At 42.6% G+C, this 16,018-nt stretch overlaps 2 protein-coding genes across 2 annotated transcripts; both read right to left on the minus strand.

Moving 5' to 3' along the window:
• Window positions 1-786: 786 nt before the first annotated feature.
• Window positions 787-4,981, minus strand: xkr7a (XK related 7a). The gene is made up of 3 exons (XM_028410930.1): window positions 4,446-4,981; window positions 2,159-2,358; window positions 787-1,902 (listed from the first exon to the last, which is right to left on the minus strand). Exons 1-3 carry the CDS (start codon window positions 4,979-4,981, stop codon window positions 947-949), a joined length of 1,692 nt encoding a protein of 563 aa, XP_028266731.1. The 3' UTR covers window positions 787-946.
• Window positions 4,982-6,188: 1,207 nt separating this feature from the next.
• rap1aa (RAP1A, member of RAS oncogene family a) lies at window positions 6,189-13,733 on the minus strand. Its single transcript, XM_028410949.1, has 9 exons — window positions 13,679-13,733; window positions 12,172-12,329; window positions 10,426-10,513; window positions 10,062-10,130; window positions 9,907-9,963; window positions 9,681-9,821; window positions 8,280-8,423; window positions 7,927-8,045; window positions 6,189-6,892 (listed from the first exon to the last, which is right to left on the minus strand). The coding sequence occupies exons 3-8, from the start codon at window positions 10,480-10,482 to the stop codon at window positions 7,956-7,958; spliced, it is 558 nt and encodes a 185-aa protein (XP_028266750.1). The 5' UTR covers window positions 10,483-10,513; window positions 12,172-12,329; window positions 13,679-13,733; the 3' UTR covers window positions 6,189-6,892; window positions 7,927-7,955.
• Window positions 13,734-16,018: the final 2,285 nt, after the last annotated feature.

Below are 16,018 nucleotides of genomic sequence, written 5' to 3' on the forward strand. Positions count from 1 at the left end.
ATGCAATATGAAAATACAGCCGTCCTATCGATGTAATACATCCTGTAAATGCATTGTAACTCATTATGTAGCTATTGTTCAGTGCATACACATTCTGGAGGATGGTGCATCTTGTTGTAGTAATAGTGATGGCCTGTCCCAAAAATAACACATTGCTTGTAAACACACACAAATCTCTCTTTTTTTTTTGTTCTAGCTTACCTCAAAAGACACGGTACCACAGGAATGTTTTAAATCCCACTGACGGCATGAAAATGCTTGAAGCCTTGTCACAAATAATCACATTTTCAACTGTTTGTACATTCAACTGAAATGTTGCTTTTGAACTGCCTTTATCATTTTCACAGAGACTCCTTCAACATGAGTGAAAAGCTATGGAATATATGGATGTTTGTGAAACTCACTACCTGTTGTGTGTTTATTGTAGATTGTGTTTAAAATTACAGTGCAAGTTTCCCACCTTTAAACACCTGACCTGCTCAGCGGTGACATTTCTGTTCTAGCTGCCATAAACAATCATGCATGTTGAAGGCTCGTCTCTGTTGTCGACCACCTGGAGAGTATGTGCTGAAGCACCTTCACTGAGGAGGACTTTATGCCTCTGATTGACAACAGTTCCACTTCTCCGCCTGCTTGTGCTCCTCTCTAAGTTCACCAGACAGTGAGCTCTGTGGCTAAACCATCCGGTGACACATCCTGACCTGAGCAATGATACAGCAACCGAAATATGCACCATCAATATCACAGAATTCTGTCTTTGTAGACAATAAAGACACTACACCTCCATCCCATTTCTTTGTGGCTGACGCCTGACAGTACAGATAGCAATCGAACAGGTGTGGAGCTGAGCTGAGCAGACTGCTCAGTTAGAGTCATCCTCCTGCCATTTTTATTTAAGGCAGGGTGTCCACATGGCAGCATGCTGAGTTACAGCATCTTCAACACTTTACACGGTGGTCTCGTACTCCATCACTTCTTTGGGTGTGCCCAGGCAGCGGTACTGAATCCTTGGCGTAACTGGGGCGGCACTCTCGAGCACCAAGATGGTTTTACGCAGCCGGCGGTCGATGTAGTGAGCATCCCAGGCAGGATACTTCTTCCGGGGCAGGTCTATTCTGATGACGGGACCTTCTGTCCTGGGTGTGAGATTAGGCACTAGAGCCTGAGCTCCCCGAGGCGGTCGTACCTGAAACACATCTCCATCTACCCCAAGCCCCTGCTCTCTGTCTGACCCTTTAGTTCTCTGAAGGGTCCTGGGGGGACTGCTGACCAAGTCAGGGGGGAGGCTGGAAGCTGGGGAGGCCAGCGACTCCAGTGGCACCTCCTTCTCCACTATGTAACCCCACCCTGAGACTGAACCATCAGGGTGCAGCAGACAGTAATACACAAACATGAAGAAGGTGCCCAGAGCGTAGCTGCTGGCCACCACGCACACCATGATGACAGCATAGAAGTCTGAAGAACGAGGGCCGCGGTACAGGTACCATGCTGTGGTGAGCGCCACGTTTTCAATGAACACAGTCAGGCTATAGATAAGCATTCTACAGCGGGTGCGCCCCTCTCTGACGCTGAACCAGCAGAACACATACACAATGCCCACCATCATGTTATAGATGATCTCCTCCCATTTGGACATGCAAAAGTCTGTTTCACCTTGAATTATCCAAAATGTCATGATGCACCAGTGCGCCACGATAAAGATGCCAAAGTAAAGCTGGAACACCGAGGCAAACAGGGCGAAGGCCAGCGTGCGAGCTCCGATGGTGAATAAGTGCCACAGAATCTGAACTATGACAGCCTTGTAGGTCATGGGTAGCTTATCGTCACGGGAGTCCCTCAGGACTTTCTGATAGGAGGAGATCATCCAGGCGAGGGATATCAGCGAGGCAGAAGCTGAAAGCCCTGGGGAAACCATGGAGGAGAGGGAGGAAGAGAAAGATTTAGCAAGAGAAGCTAGCTGGGATGGAAATGGCTGTGGGGAAACTGTTACACCATTTAGCACAGAAAGAATTCACATTTCCTCGGCTCTGTGGGGGTCTGACAGAGGCAAGTGACTCATCATCAGTGTGGGCTGTAGACGGGTGATTGACTGTTGTGATGGGTTAGCTCTGACATGCTGATGGTGGCTGTGGTGATTGGTCATTTTTGGAGCACTCACCCTGTAGGGGCAGCACCTGACTGGCCTGGATCATGATGCTGAGCTGCAGCACCAGCTGAGGGGCGCTCTTCAGGAAAGACTCGAGCAGACGCAGCATGCTGATATCAGCGCTCTCAAACATCATGCGCCAGTAATAGTGACGCCGCTCGGGGTCTCCGTGCCAGCGGCTCTGCACACCCAGATACAAGGCGTGGACGTACCTGTGTGTCAGAAACATTCACCAGTGCAGTGGGTTTAGTTGAAAGAAGTGACACTGAAAAAGTATTTAAATACTTCAAAAACTTGTGGACATCAAACACAGCCTCTCAGAAGTCATAACTCATTATTCCAAATTCTGGGATCTGTCAGTAGTTCTTGCCAAAAAGCTGGTTACTTCCTCTTCTGGGATTTAGATTAGACTGAAACTGAACTAAGCAGCTCTGTGGTTATAATTTTAGTGCAGGCATCAGAGGGAGTTGTGCAGAGCTTGTCGGCAGTCTGCCTTCAAATAAAATAAGTCAAAAGTCTGTAGAAAGAGAAAAACATGGTGGACTGCAGAAAGAAAACTAAATGCTTGAAGGTTAATGGGGGGGAAAGGACCTTGCAGTAAATCCCTTGTTGAACTCTTGAGCTTTGCTGACATGTATACCACCCCTGTCTCAATGACCTTATATAACCAACACACATACTTTTGTACACACACGGGTTCATATGTGTGTGCTATGCAAACATATCCTGTTTGTGCTACACAAATATAAAGTGTGTAAATGATTGAGTGGCATCTAACTGTGTGAAAACACAGTTAGATGCCACGGAGGACTGAAGCTATAAATGTCTCAGTAATTGCCTCGGGGAGAAGGGTCAGAAGAGCCCTATGTCAACAAGCCCACTGAACCACAAGAGAGTTAGTGTAACCCTTTTTTGTTCTGGTCCCTGCTACACACAGTGTGCCCTGGGATGTAACACGCTGAGAAAATAGAGCATATGTGCAGTAATGAGGGTCAAACACTCAGCCACTCAGGAGGACACACACACACACACACAGCTCCATCTGTGACACAACCACATATCACATGTCCTCTGCACTGACATTTAATTCTGGTGGCCGGCCCAAATTGATCCTGGTTCACCTGACTGCCATGTGTATCAGTGACGGATCATTCCTGAGTTAACGGCTGAGGGTGAAACACACAGCGGTAATCCTCTTAATGTGCAGACACGCTGGTCTCAGAGCAGAAGCAATGAACACAACATACACAACAGCTTTAATGGCATTACCGGTAATTCTGTGCTGCCAGAATGTTTTAATGTGCTCCTGGACACACTCTCACACACGCACAGAGCCTCCAGGAGGAAATAAGGAATCAATATTTATTACCCACAGGCCCGCCTAAGCAGCCAGGAAGAGAGAGGCCACAAAGACAGACACAGACAGAGAGATTATGATGCCTCAGATAAATCAAGTGATTGACTTGCATCTGATTTCATGACTTCACATAATTTGCCTTTCTGTAACACCCTGACGTGTCTCGCCTTTGACTGTGAACTCTCCTCCCACCACGGTTCAGCTGAATGACTTCTCCTGGCTGGCAGCAGTTCAAACCTGTCAAAAACTATCAGAGCACTCTAAGCTTGAGCACCGGCTCACCATCACTGACTGAGCAGCTGACCTACAGACCCACTGCCATCCATGTGAGAGTAATGCCAAAGTGTACACTGGCTTGTCCGGTAATCAAACACGCTGGAACTCAAACAATCTTAAATATGGATCTGCTGGGAAAGTCAAGAATGTGAGTTTTTAAAGCAAGAGCCTCAAGCTAAGAACTGAAAATACACTTGACTGTTACAGACAGACAAGTACACACATCACTGCAAATATGAAGCAACCCTCAAGACATTTATGACTATTTATCTTCCCGAGCAGCCTTCTTACACAAACCCCCAAAGACAAGCAGAAGTTTTCATATTTTTCTATATAAGGGAATTGGTGTGGATGAGTTGATGATTGCTGAGAGATGGTTGACCTAAAAGCCTGTCAAGGGGCTGGGGGTGGCGTGGGTGGAGTCTAATTCTCCCTTTTTTCCAGCCTGAGAGAGACATCAAACAAAACAAAAAGATATTCTGGCATTTTGGGCACAGTCATTCTGAATGATTAGGTTTCATAACCACTGTGGATGATGCTGGGTTTTGAAGGATGTGTGCAGACACACACACACACACACACACACACACACAACAGACATACACAAAGGCAGAAGGTGTACTGTCCCCCTCCTCTCAGAACACCCTAACCAGTATTCAGGCTTACCTCCAGACCTGTGCCAGCTGAAAGATGTGAATGATGGCCTGAAAGAGCCACATGAAGGCTCTGCAGCAGCCCCGGGCGCCTCCCCCGGTGCCCGGCCCCGGCAGCACCCCGGCCGCGGCAGTGCGGCCAGCGCCCCGCTCGCCGCTGTCCTTGGTGCTGAAGTCCCTCTCTTCCGCTCCGGACGCCGCGACCACGGCTGCAGCGGCCGTGCCGCTCTCGACGGTTTCCGCGAAATCGTAGGCGAACCATCGGAAACTCAACACTTGCACGACTACGGATGGGACTATCACAAAGACCAGAGTCAGTGCAAAGAACCAGTAGTCCCTCCTTAGGTAGTAGTCGGCGGCCAGCCACAGGTCTGAGGCCCCGTCCGAGAAGAAGACCAAAAGGGCGCACAGCGTCCAGCAGCAGTCCTGGAGGGAGTAGCGCTGCTCGTTGGGTCGGCGCTGGGGAGGCCGCGGGTCGGACCTGGAAGGACACTCGGGTGGGATTTCGTTTCGTAGAGAGACGGGTGCACCATCAGATTTCGCGGCCATGTTTGTTGTAGGGAAGAGAGTGAGTAAGAGATGGGAAAATGATGGAAGGGGGGGAGGGGGGTCGCGTAGCCTGTCGGTCTGTATGCATGCGTGCTGGAAGAGGGAGGGGAAAGGAGGCAGGGAGGAGGGCCAGGGTTGGTGAGAGAGATGGGAGTCACCGCTGCCCATCAATCAGCGCTGATTATATATAAAAAATGAGATTAAATACATAAACGCTGTGGGTCTGATGTGATGCGTCAAAGGTAGAGGGGCTTCATCTACAGCCTGAGGGTATTCTGGATTATATTCCGCACAGAAACCCTCCTGCACTCAGAACTGTAACAAGTATCCAGATCCTCAACACAAATAAAACATAGTGCAAGTCATTAAAAGTCACATTTCAGCAGAAAATATCCCATCAACATGTGAAGTTATCACTCCTGCACTGCTCCCATTATTAACCTGTGAATGAATTCTCTGAATGTGAATGTTTGCTGCATTCAGCTCCTTGTAACTTTTTATACATTTTGGTTTGGGGGGCTCCTAACCTACAGATCAAGCCTCCGCCTCAGGTAACATACATCCACCTGGCAGACAGCGGTACAGCACCTCCTCACACTGGGACAGTGGAGTCTCTACTTATCTGCCTCCACTTGGTGTTCTCATCTGTCTGTTTTGGTATCTGACAAAAAAAATGGACAATAGCTGCACAATGTGCCAAATCCAACATCATTCAATACTTTTTTGTATCCATATCATTTCTACTATTTCAGTGTGAAAGAGGCCTGAGGTGATGCAGCTGAGCCTCCTCTGCCTTTTCACCATCAGCTCCTATTGAGGTTTTTTGTTTTTGTTTTTTTGTGTCTTCACCTCACACCCAGTCAGCTGCTGAGACTCTGGGGTTTTGGTTCCTCTTTCCCCCGCTGCTTCCTCTCTTGGCTCGAACCTTCACTGCCAAAAACTCCTCCTGTGACTTTGGCTGAAGTGAGCATTTCTGCCAACAGGAAACACTCTAGTTACAATTCCAGCTCGCTCTGTTGGAGAAATCGATCCACTCACTATTGTATTTGTGTCGTAGGAAACCAAATCTAGCAATACATTACCGGCATCTGCTGCTGAGGAGAAAGCACAGAAAACCATTATTAATACAAGAAGTATTCACACAGTGCAGCCTTAACTCATGCTGACAAACATTTAACAATGAGGGTAAAAAAAAAGAGACCAAAAATAATGAAAATGTACTAAAATTTAATCATTCATAAAAGCTGGAAAATCATCTGTGACAGGGTAACACAAGAAGCAATATTAGAGTTGGTTTAGTACAATATATTTTCAGCCTCAAGACACAAATCAGAACAAACCATTTCCCCCCATCAGTCTATAAAATACTAATTTCCTTAGCTTTATTATGCAAAAATGGAAGTAGAATATATTATGGAAAATATGGAAGGCCTGCAGCTCTCAATATAAAACAAAGTCACTTAGGAAAGATGTTATCAATACACATCCTTGTAAGTAGGAGCAAGTAACTTATGGACAATGATGCATCTTCATTGACACTGTTAGTGCAGAAATGTACGACAAGACCAACATTTCACATGATTTCTTTTGCAAAAGTATTGTCACAATATGCCAAAGATCGATGTTACTTTTAATAAAACGTTTTAGTTCCCATATACGGATTTAAATGCACCTCCTCTTTTACACTGATGTTTCCAAAAGAAAGACACCTTGGAGAAGAGAAAAAAAAAGGCTGACGATACAAAAGAAGAGGTGGATTTCTTTGCCATTAAAAAGCAGAACAGAGTATCTTGAGAGTATGTGCCGTCTCCTGCCATTTTGCAAGTGGTGAGGTTTCTCTGTCAAAATGCTGTGGAGAGGACTTGGAATGCTGGCACGATCCATTGGGAAACAGTTAATCATTACAAGTTTCTGAAACAACAACAAAAAAAGTAAAGTCAGAACATTTAATTAAGATAAAAACAGGAGCAAACATCACATACAGTGTTAATGTCAGACAAACCAGCTACAATCCTTAGAAACAAAAACCATCCCTTTGTGTTTGAGCTGCTGCGCAACACAAAAAGGGGACTTGATACTTAGAGGATTGTAACTCTGAAAGACGCCCCCAAGAAGTCTAGATTTTTGTTCCCTTATCAATTACAGTGCAAGTGCATTAGACATGGCTTCCTGAACTGGCAGCATGAACAGGAAGAATCACTACAGAAAGCTACAGAGACTGAGAGAGTGATTATTCATGTAAGTCATCTCATTTCCAATTTTTCTCTGTCTGCTGTTATTTATGTAAAAGGTTTCAGTTCTGTGCGGCGTAGTTAAGTTTAAAAGGCCGGAACACATTTTCACTGTTTCAACCAACAGAACAGAACATCTGATTAAAACACAGGGACACAAGTTAAGTTAGAGGCCAGTTTCCACGGCAAATGGAGAAGACTAAACAATCGCTGCTGATAGTAAAGACCAGTGGAGTGCATACACAGTAGAAACTGGACCAGGACACTTTAACCAGTTCCACAGCGCTGACAGCAGGTGGAGCCAGCACACTCGACAAACTTAAGGAAATATGCATAAAACATCTTTGATTACATAAAAAGGAGAAATCCAAAATGTTTGTGTTTTACACATTAAGGTTTTCAGTAGTGGATGTAATGGATAACAGTTCCAGATTTAACATAAAAAGAAAATTAGAAGCAGAGGATGGTGGTGACAGACTACAAAAATGAATTCAAAAAGATTTACACCCATAAACAAGAAGAGATGTTTCAGGACTGAGACATTTACCCAGACTTTTGAAACTACCCGCTCACTTGGTTTGCATTTAAAATATATAACATAACCTAAATAATTGTTGCAATAGACCTCCAAATGTTCAGTGACAACCCAGCGTGCAGAGAGCAGCAGGAACCCTGCAAATGACTGGAACAAATTTTGTTCTAACACCCACTCACCTGGCCTGGAGTTACCGTGGGAGGGCATTTTAGAGCAGTGTGCAACTTGACTTCTTTTTTGTCTTCTTCTTTTCCATCGGCGTTTTTCTGTTGATCTGCCGCACCAGATCATAGAAAATCTACAACAGAGAAGAGTCGACCATCTTAACATTTAGCTTCAGCTACCAGTATACTGTAAGAAGCATAGAAAGATCCAAATAGAAGTGCCTTAGGGGAAATAAATAATATCAGTACACTTAGAACAAAGGTGCTAACTTAAGTTCAGAACTTGTTGTCCTTATGGTAAATTCACACAATGTACTTATCAATATTAATACATGTTAAATAAAATAAACATACAGTTTCGTTCGTACCTCATTAACATTGATCTTTGATTTAGCTGAAGTCTCTAAAAAGGCACAGTTGTTCCACTGACGGGCCAGGTTCTGACCCTGCTCCTTTCCGACCACGCGCTCATCCTCCAGGTCGCACTTGTTTCCCACTAAGATCATGGGCACCTGATTGGTTAGGAATAGCAAAATGTCAAAATCCAAACTGCACAAATCATAAAAGTAAAGACAGAAGAGCGGTTATCATTTTATCAAAGAAACCATGCTGTGAGAGCAAGTGAAGGAGCAGCAGACTGGTGGGATGGAACAGAAAGGCACAAAACAAGCCCTCAGAGCCTCTTTACGATCCTGTGTGACTGATCAATAACACTTCGCTGTCACAGTTTAAAAGTGAAGCTCTGACCCAGAGTGTTTATTGTAGGTAGCAGTCACACAGCAGGGGGATGTTTGTTTAATGTTTGTTTAAACAGCCTTGTCTCATAGTCGTATTGAGTGCAGCATAATTTAACCTTTAAACAGAATTATATCTTTCCAGAAACAAAAAAAATTAAAATGCCGTTTTAAGCATTATAGTTAGGAAGTTAGGATGTGCTTACATGATAAATATCCATAAAATACACAATGTCTACTGGCTAATGTGCCATTCTCTTCATACTCTGGCCAAAAAACTGTCTCAGCAAACTGAGACCTTAACCAAGATCCCCAGATCAGTCAAGCAACCTGCTATGAATAAGTAAAGCTCAGTCTCAGCATGCTACACAGCCTCTCTCTGCATTTAGAGATGAAGACTGAAAATGGCAGATAGCATCTAACAGCAGCTCTGACATTTCCACGCCGCCACAAAGTTCCTGCCCCCCCTTCGCTCTGCCTTCTCTCTCCCACAGCGCCGACTCTAATAAGGGAATGATGAGCCTGAGAGGTGACCCAGGCAGATTATACGGAGAAACACTGCCGGTTAGCACTGAAGTCTCAACAGAAGAATGATATGAGCAGCTACACCTAAAACAGTCATACATCAGCACTGTCCAAAGAACACATAGATATACATATCTGCCAATTACAAATAATTTCTTCTGATCTAGTCCTACCTTTATATTCGTATGATAAGATGGAAGCTTTATTAGCACTTTTCTTTCTTCTAGACATTTATCAATAACCCTTTGTCACCATCTCTTAAAGAACTTGGTCAATGTTTACTTCATGCTTCAGAAAATGTTTGCAAAGTGCTCCTGAATCAGTTAAAAGTCAGATTAAACAATAATAAAACCAATGTAGGGCATAATAATCCATAGTATGTGTGCTTGTTGTTGAGTTTCATGCTTCCTCGATGCTACAATGAATACTCGATCACTTTATTGCTTGATTATAATCATCAATGAGGAAAAAAATAAACAAATTATATGGTTTTAAAAGAGTTTTACTCACATCCTCAGTGTCCTTTACTCGCAGGATCTGTTCCCGGAGGTCCTGTAGGTCATTAAATGTTGACTGTGCCGTGATGGAGTAGACCAATGCAAAGCCTTGACCGTTCTTCATGTACAGGTCCCTCATAGCTGTGAACTGTTCCTACAGAACCAGGACAGACAGAACGGCCATCAGCAGTCTGTTAACCTTGACACTTAACTCTCCACCTGTGTTGGACTGGACTTACTGTTCCAGCTGTGTCCAGGATTTCAAGCATACATTGCTGACCATCGACCTCAACTTGCTGGTGGAGTAAAACAAGCAGGTGCATGTTTGTGAGACAGATGAAGGCCTTTGTGTATACAGAAGCAACTTGCTTTCAACATGCGTTTCTCATCATACCTTTCTGTAGGAGTCTTCTATTGTGGGGTCATATTTCTCCACAAAAATGCCTTGCACAAACTGGACTGTCTGCAGCGGACAAAAGGAGGGAGAGGGGATGTAGTACAACATCAATCAAAGAGTCACTAAAACCTTTAATACAATCATAACAACAATAACTTAGTGGTCATATTGGGGTTAGTAATTAGTAGTAATGAAGTGTCTGAAATGCATTGCGGTGTAAAGATAAGTATTTATTATGTGATGCACCCAAAATAAAATATAACCAAACCCAACAATCTGATGATCTAAATGACTATTTTAATACGTAAGTGTAATAAATATCTTGATCGAGTTCCAGCCCTGAGCTGCACTCATCACTCACCAGTGCAGATTTTCCCACGCCTCCTGATCCCAGCACCACTAGCTTGTACTCACGCATGGTGGGCAACTTCACTGGACAGCACAAGAATCTGTGAAAGAACAGAGGAAGGGCGATAATGTGAGACAGTGGATCACTGTGTGGCAATTCAAATTAGCCTATGCAAAGGAAAACCTCTGAGAATCACTGGTAATCATTTCAATAACCTCGCTGAAATGGCCTCATCCACAGTTCAACGGCTGATTCAATATTTCACTTTAAAATCTGACACTTAAAAAAGCCACAGGGCATCACTGCTCATTAGTCTATTTACTGCTCTGATGTCAGTACAGTATCTACAACTGTAAGACTTCAGCAGACGGAAACCTCACTCCTCCGCCCAAAAATGACCTCCGTTTCACACCCACTGCCGAGGGACTTCAGCTGTCATGATGATAGGGGCGTCACCACTTTAAAAAGAGAAAGAAAGAAAAGCGACGCGAACATCATAGACTGGCTGCTTAACTCTGGAAATTCAGACAAGACCGCCTCACGGAGCAGCATTTACATGAAGGTAGACTCAGAAAAGTGCAGTCAAAGAGGCAGGAAATCAAGTGCCACAAATAACTTCATCTCATTACAATACAGAGGACAGGCCACGGAGAATGACCCATCATCAGCTTCATCAGCCTGACACAGTTTAGACAGCGTGTGTGGCCTAGAACATATCGGCAGTGAGGAGCACTGAAACAGCCATGAACGTGTTTAAGATTAACACTGACATTATTGATCCCTGACCGCACTTCTGTTCACACTGACACATTCTAATTATGAATGCAAAATGCAACTTTTTACACCATTAAAAAATATTTGATCATCAGATATATCGAGCCTCTAGGTTTCATATGTCATTTCTGAGAAAACCTTCAGCAGATCTGCCTGATTTCCTGTGTACCTTGACAGATATGATTTTACTTTATGGTGAAGTTGAGCAATAATATAAACGAATATTCATTAAAAAGCAAATAACCACATGACACCCATTACAATCAATGTATTCAAAAGTTTTAAGAAGTGCTTCAGAAAAACACATTTTAAATACCATTATCAAATGCAAATGTTACTCTGATGTATTAATGTCAAAGAGGGGGTGATGCACTGTGAAATCTCATTTAAGAACCTCTTTGAATCTACTAATTATTCTAGGTCTGTGGGACCTTTGTCAAACGTTGAGACAAACAATACAAAAACCACTCTGTCACACTCGAATGGCATTTGCAATTCTAACTACAATGTATGAAGCAGCACCAGAAACCCACAGTGTGAGCTAGGCATGCTACAAAGAGCCATTGTAATGACCCTCCTCTACTCAAGTACGCCACACAAACAGAACATAGAGATCAGAGGGTGCATGCATGACCACTGCACTGCAATCATTACTGCAGGGAGGGGGGGATGCACCTAGAGGTGACAGCAGCGTGTGCCTGAACAAAACTGAACATAAAGACATTTCATACTCCTTAACATGTAAATTTATGTGGGTGTCGCAAAATCGGCCTCAAAGCCTTGACATCAGATAAGAAACCTAAGGCTCTGGCTGATTAGATATGAGACTGGACTCAAACACGGGGCACTCAAGCCGACAACCTTCACCAATCCTACTCATGAATTTTTCCTGGCTTTGAAGTAGCAAGCATTTATCAACGTTTACAATAAACTCAAGAAGTGTTCTTTGCTCAATTTAAGAAAACCAATCAGCTTTGAACTCACTGTGTACACGGCTGCTGCAGAGGACAACTCCCTCTACATCTGGGGAGGGGGGCGCCAACAGATCCTCAGGTACACTGATGTCAACAGGAAGGTGCTGAGTGTTGCTTGGGAGCCACGAAAGCAAGGCTGCCCCAAAATGTTCAGACAGAGGAGTGGCCCTAAATGAAACCACAAAAACATTCATGTTAGACCTACATAATAATAACAACATACATGGCTTAAATAAGCTAAACATTTAGTTTTATTGATTAGAAAGGCAGACACATGCACAGATGAATCAGAATACATTATCGTTGCTACTCTAAGTAGAGGTGTGTTGTCACATTAGATTAAAAAAACAAAACTGAATTCCTAAAAAAAAAGACAGTAATATAATACTGGTCTAAACATGTTCTGGCTCCGAGCCTGATAAAGGTAACCAAGCGACTCTAGCTGCTCCTCAGTTCAACACAGAAAATCTTGTATCATGTGTCAGTGCCAGGAGGGGAAATGTTGTTTTTAGATTATCTAAAGTGCAAACTTCTACCTAGTGCTAGTAGATAAACCCTTAAAAGAGTAGACATCATATAAAAGTACAACTTTATATTCTAAACACACTCTTGGCATTTGATACGGGAAATTAAGATGAACTTGCAAGAACTTAAAACGTAGTTAGTTTCGAAAGGAAGGGTGTGGCTATTAGTTTCTCCATGCAAAAGACTGTTAACCGTTTAAAATAACCAGTAGAATTATGGCAGAGTAACGGGTTGACATAAATTATATGTGGATTTAATCCTAAATTTGAAAGTATGTGGAGGATTCTTAGAAGTAGCTTCTTTGCGACTACCTAAGCTTGACAACTCAAAAGTTAGCATTAAGCTAGCGAATTCTTGTAAATGCTAGCTGACGTTATTGGGTGGAAGCCTGGGAAAGATACGGCGAGCTGTGCAGTACAAACCCCACGTTAACTGCCGTCGACTTGGCCGAGAAATACGGCGGAGCTCACAGTTTAATGTTAGCTCCTGGCTGACAAACACTAAAGTTCATTTTCAGGTGGCTAAACGTTTCCCCAAACTGTTTAGCTAACACAGTGGGCTAATAAGTTAGCCAGCCAGTTAGCATTAGGCTGAACTCTCAAACCTCGTTTTACATTTCCTCTACGGTTTAGGCTATCATTACTTCGGTTTACGCTATCGAGTGGATAAACTATTATATATGTTAAGACAAATGAGATACAATCGGAAATTAATTTACTTTACAAGCAACCCATGTTTGTATCGACAACTCGTTAGTTAGTCATTAGCTGACGTTAGCTCCTCACTTCAGTCTTCTAAGTTAGCTTGTAAGCTAAGCTATTTTACCCACAAGATTTATTTCACTACTGTTTAGCCAGGAGTGATTTCAGTGTCTTAACAGAGACAAACAAATACACAGGGACTAATCAATAAACCAATGAAACCACATTATGGATAATTAGCTTTCAAATCACTAATTCTACTCAGGGGTAAAAGCTACACAAGCCACTTACCGTGTTCCGCTATGTGTGCGCTAAATGAGACTGTGTGGATGTACGGAAGGGTCGGGACAGCAGCTATTGATTGGACCAGGATCAGCCAATCAGAGCGATCCAGGTTAGGGCACTATTAAAAACCACTTCAAACAGCGTTTTACTCTCATCAGACTCAGTTCACCAGGGATGGACATCACACGGACTGTACCAGTACTAAGGGGGCATAAAGTGTCTGCAGTTAAAATGTTATTTAATAAAAAAAAACAAAAAACATTGTGGACACTGTAAGCTTTCAATGCAGGTAAACGGGTTTATTGTGACAGTTTTATAGCTTTATAGTTTAAACATAAGACTTACTCATGCATAAAAGTAGGATGAACACACACGGAAGTAACAAAGTCATGTTTGTTTGGTAGTAATAGCAGAACTTCATGCTTTATTAAGTATATACAGGGATTTATAGGGTGTTAGTCCCCCCACTGCTGTGGGTAACAGATTATATAGTAAAGCAGTTGTGCAGCGAAAGACTTGCAGAGTGCAACATGAACTCTTTCCACATATTTACCAGATTATGATTTTGTTTTTGTGAATGATAAAATCAGTGTAATGCCTCAGTCATGCCTTTCTGTTTCTGTTTAAACTCACCTGAGAGCTTCATGTGTAAACAATGCGTCCATTTTCAGAGCTTCATGCAGGAAGTATGCATGAGTCACAGTCACAGACTTTAGGCAGGCAGTCCACAAAGTGTTAACAGAGGCATGCTTGTTAGAGCACAAAATGAGATTTTCTGTAATTTATTACCCGATTACATAAAGGTGTCATTATTTTTAAGCAATTTTATTCCTTCTCAAATGTAACAGTGTTCAAATTAACTACGTTAAGTCTAATTGAACACTTGCTGTCCTAGCTGATTTCAATGCTGTTAGCATTAATTGCATAGTTACTTGCTTGCTAATGAAAAAACAAACCTCCAAATGAAGACCTGCCAATTGCTTGTTTCTTACATTTTTTCTTATTATTATTTCTATTTACTTAAATGTATCACTACACGCTTTTCTTTGTGTTACGATGAGCTAAAACTTGAGATAGTGGACATTAGCATCCCATCTTTAGCGTTTCACTGAAGGCAGCGTGGCCTTATTTTCTCCTCACACTGTTTTCAGCCTCACTTGTCTGCTTAGCTCCCATTACCTTTGTTCCAGAGACAGATATGATGCATGTGGGTGTGTCATGTTTCCTTTACTTCTTGATCCACATTATATTTAGATATTTCCTCCCTCATTGTCTGTCTGTTCTTCATGAGGGCTGTTTCCCACATGAAAGCACCAGAAGACGCCCTGCTGGCCGTGATCCAGTCACAGATCGGACTCTCGCTCCATATCTTCCTCATGACATTAGCTAAATATGGAGATTGAGTTCATGAGGCTGTGCATCCTCTGATGACCTCTGACTGCAGATAAAGCCAGTGTCAAACAAAACATTCCTGCCTTCATTATATGAACAAATAAAAGTCAGTTTTAGAAGCTAATAAATACAGCCTAAAAATGACATTATGAGTTGGAACATATTTAATCACACATCTGTGCTGTCTGCTTTCATTATGTGGGTAGAATAAAGTCCTATATTCTCTCCTTTATGTCTGCCAGAGTATTGTACTTTGGTTAAAAGAGAGGAAGGCAGGTGCAGGAGTCCCTCATCTGCCTTTACAGTGGTGCTGTAGTGCAGGAAGGTCTCCACTACGTCTGATTAATAATAATTTACTGCTTCAGTGTATCCAAAAGTGTTTTTTATTTTAAAGAAGAGAAGCTTTAAAAGCGCTCTGCAGGAGTTAGAGTGTCAGACTGAACCAGGCTACATTTTCTTTTTGAGTAATCAACATGGAAGAACAGCACAACACTCTGCACCTCTGCACAGAACACTGACGGTGTTACACTCCCAACTGTCCCTCTGTAAACACTGAGAAGTAGGAACCAAAGTAATGCTTTTCCCTGTTTGAGGTTTAAAGGAAAAGCATCTTATATATGTATATATATATATATATATATATATATATATATATATATATATATATATATATATATAAAGCTGTAAGCTATATAAAAGCTATATATAAAATCTAAATATATCTTCTATCTATATATATCTTCCTCAGGGTTTCTCATGTTTTACTGTAGTTTGTATTTCCCACCCTCCTCTCCAGGTTTTTGGCTCCCTCTTCAGTAAAAACTAGTCAAAGTTTCAAATCAGTACATGCAGTATAGAAGGCCAGTAAACAGCTTGTAAAATGGCAGAATGATCATATGTAGGTGATGCTTCAAAGCTTCGCTCCCTGCTGTCAGAGGAAGAAACTTCTCCTTA

This window comes from Parambassis ranga, chromosome 7, assembly GCF_900634625.1.
Source record: "Parambassis ranga chromosome 7, fParRan2.1, whole genome shotgun sequence".
NCBI classification, from domain to species: domain Eukaryota; kingdom Metazoa; phylum Chordata; class Actinopteri; family Ambassidae; genus Parambassis; species Parambassis ranga.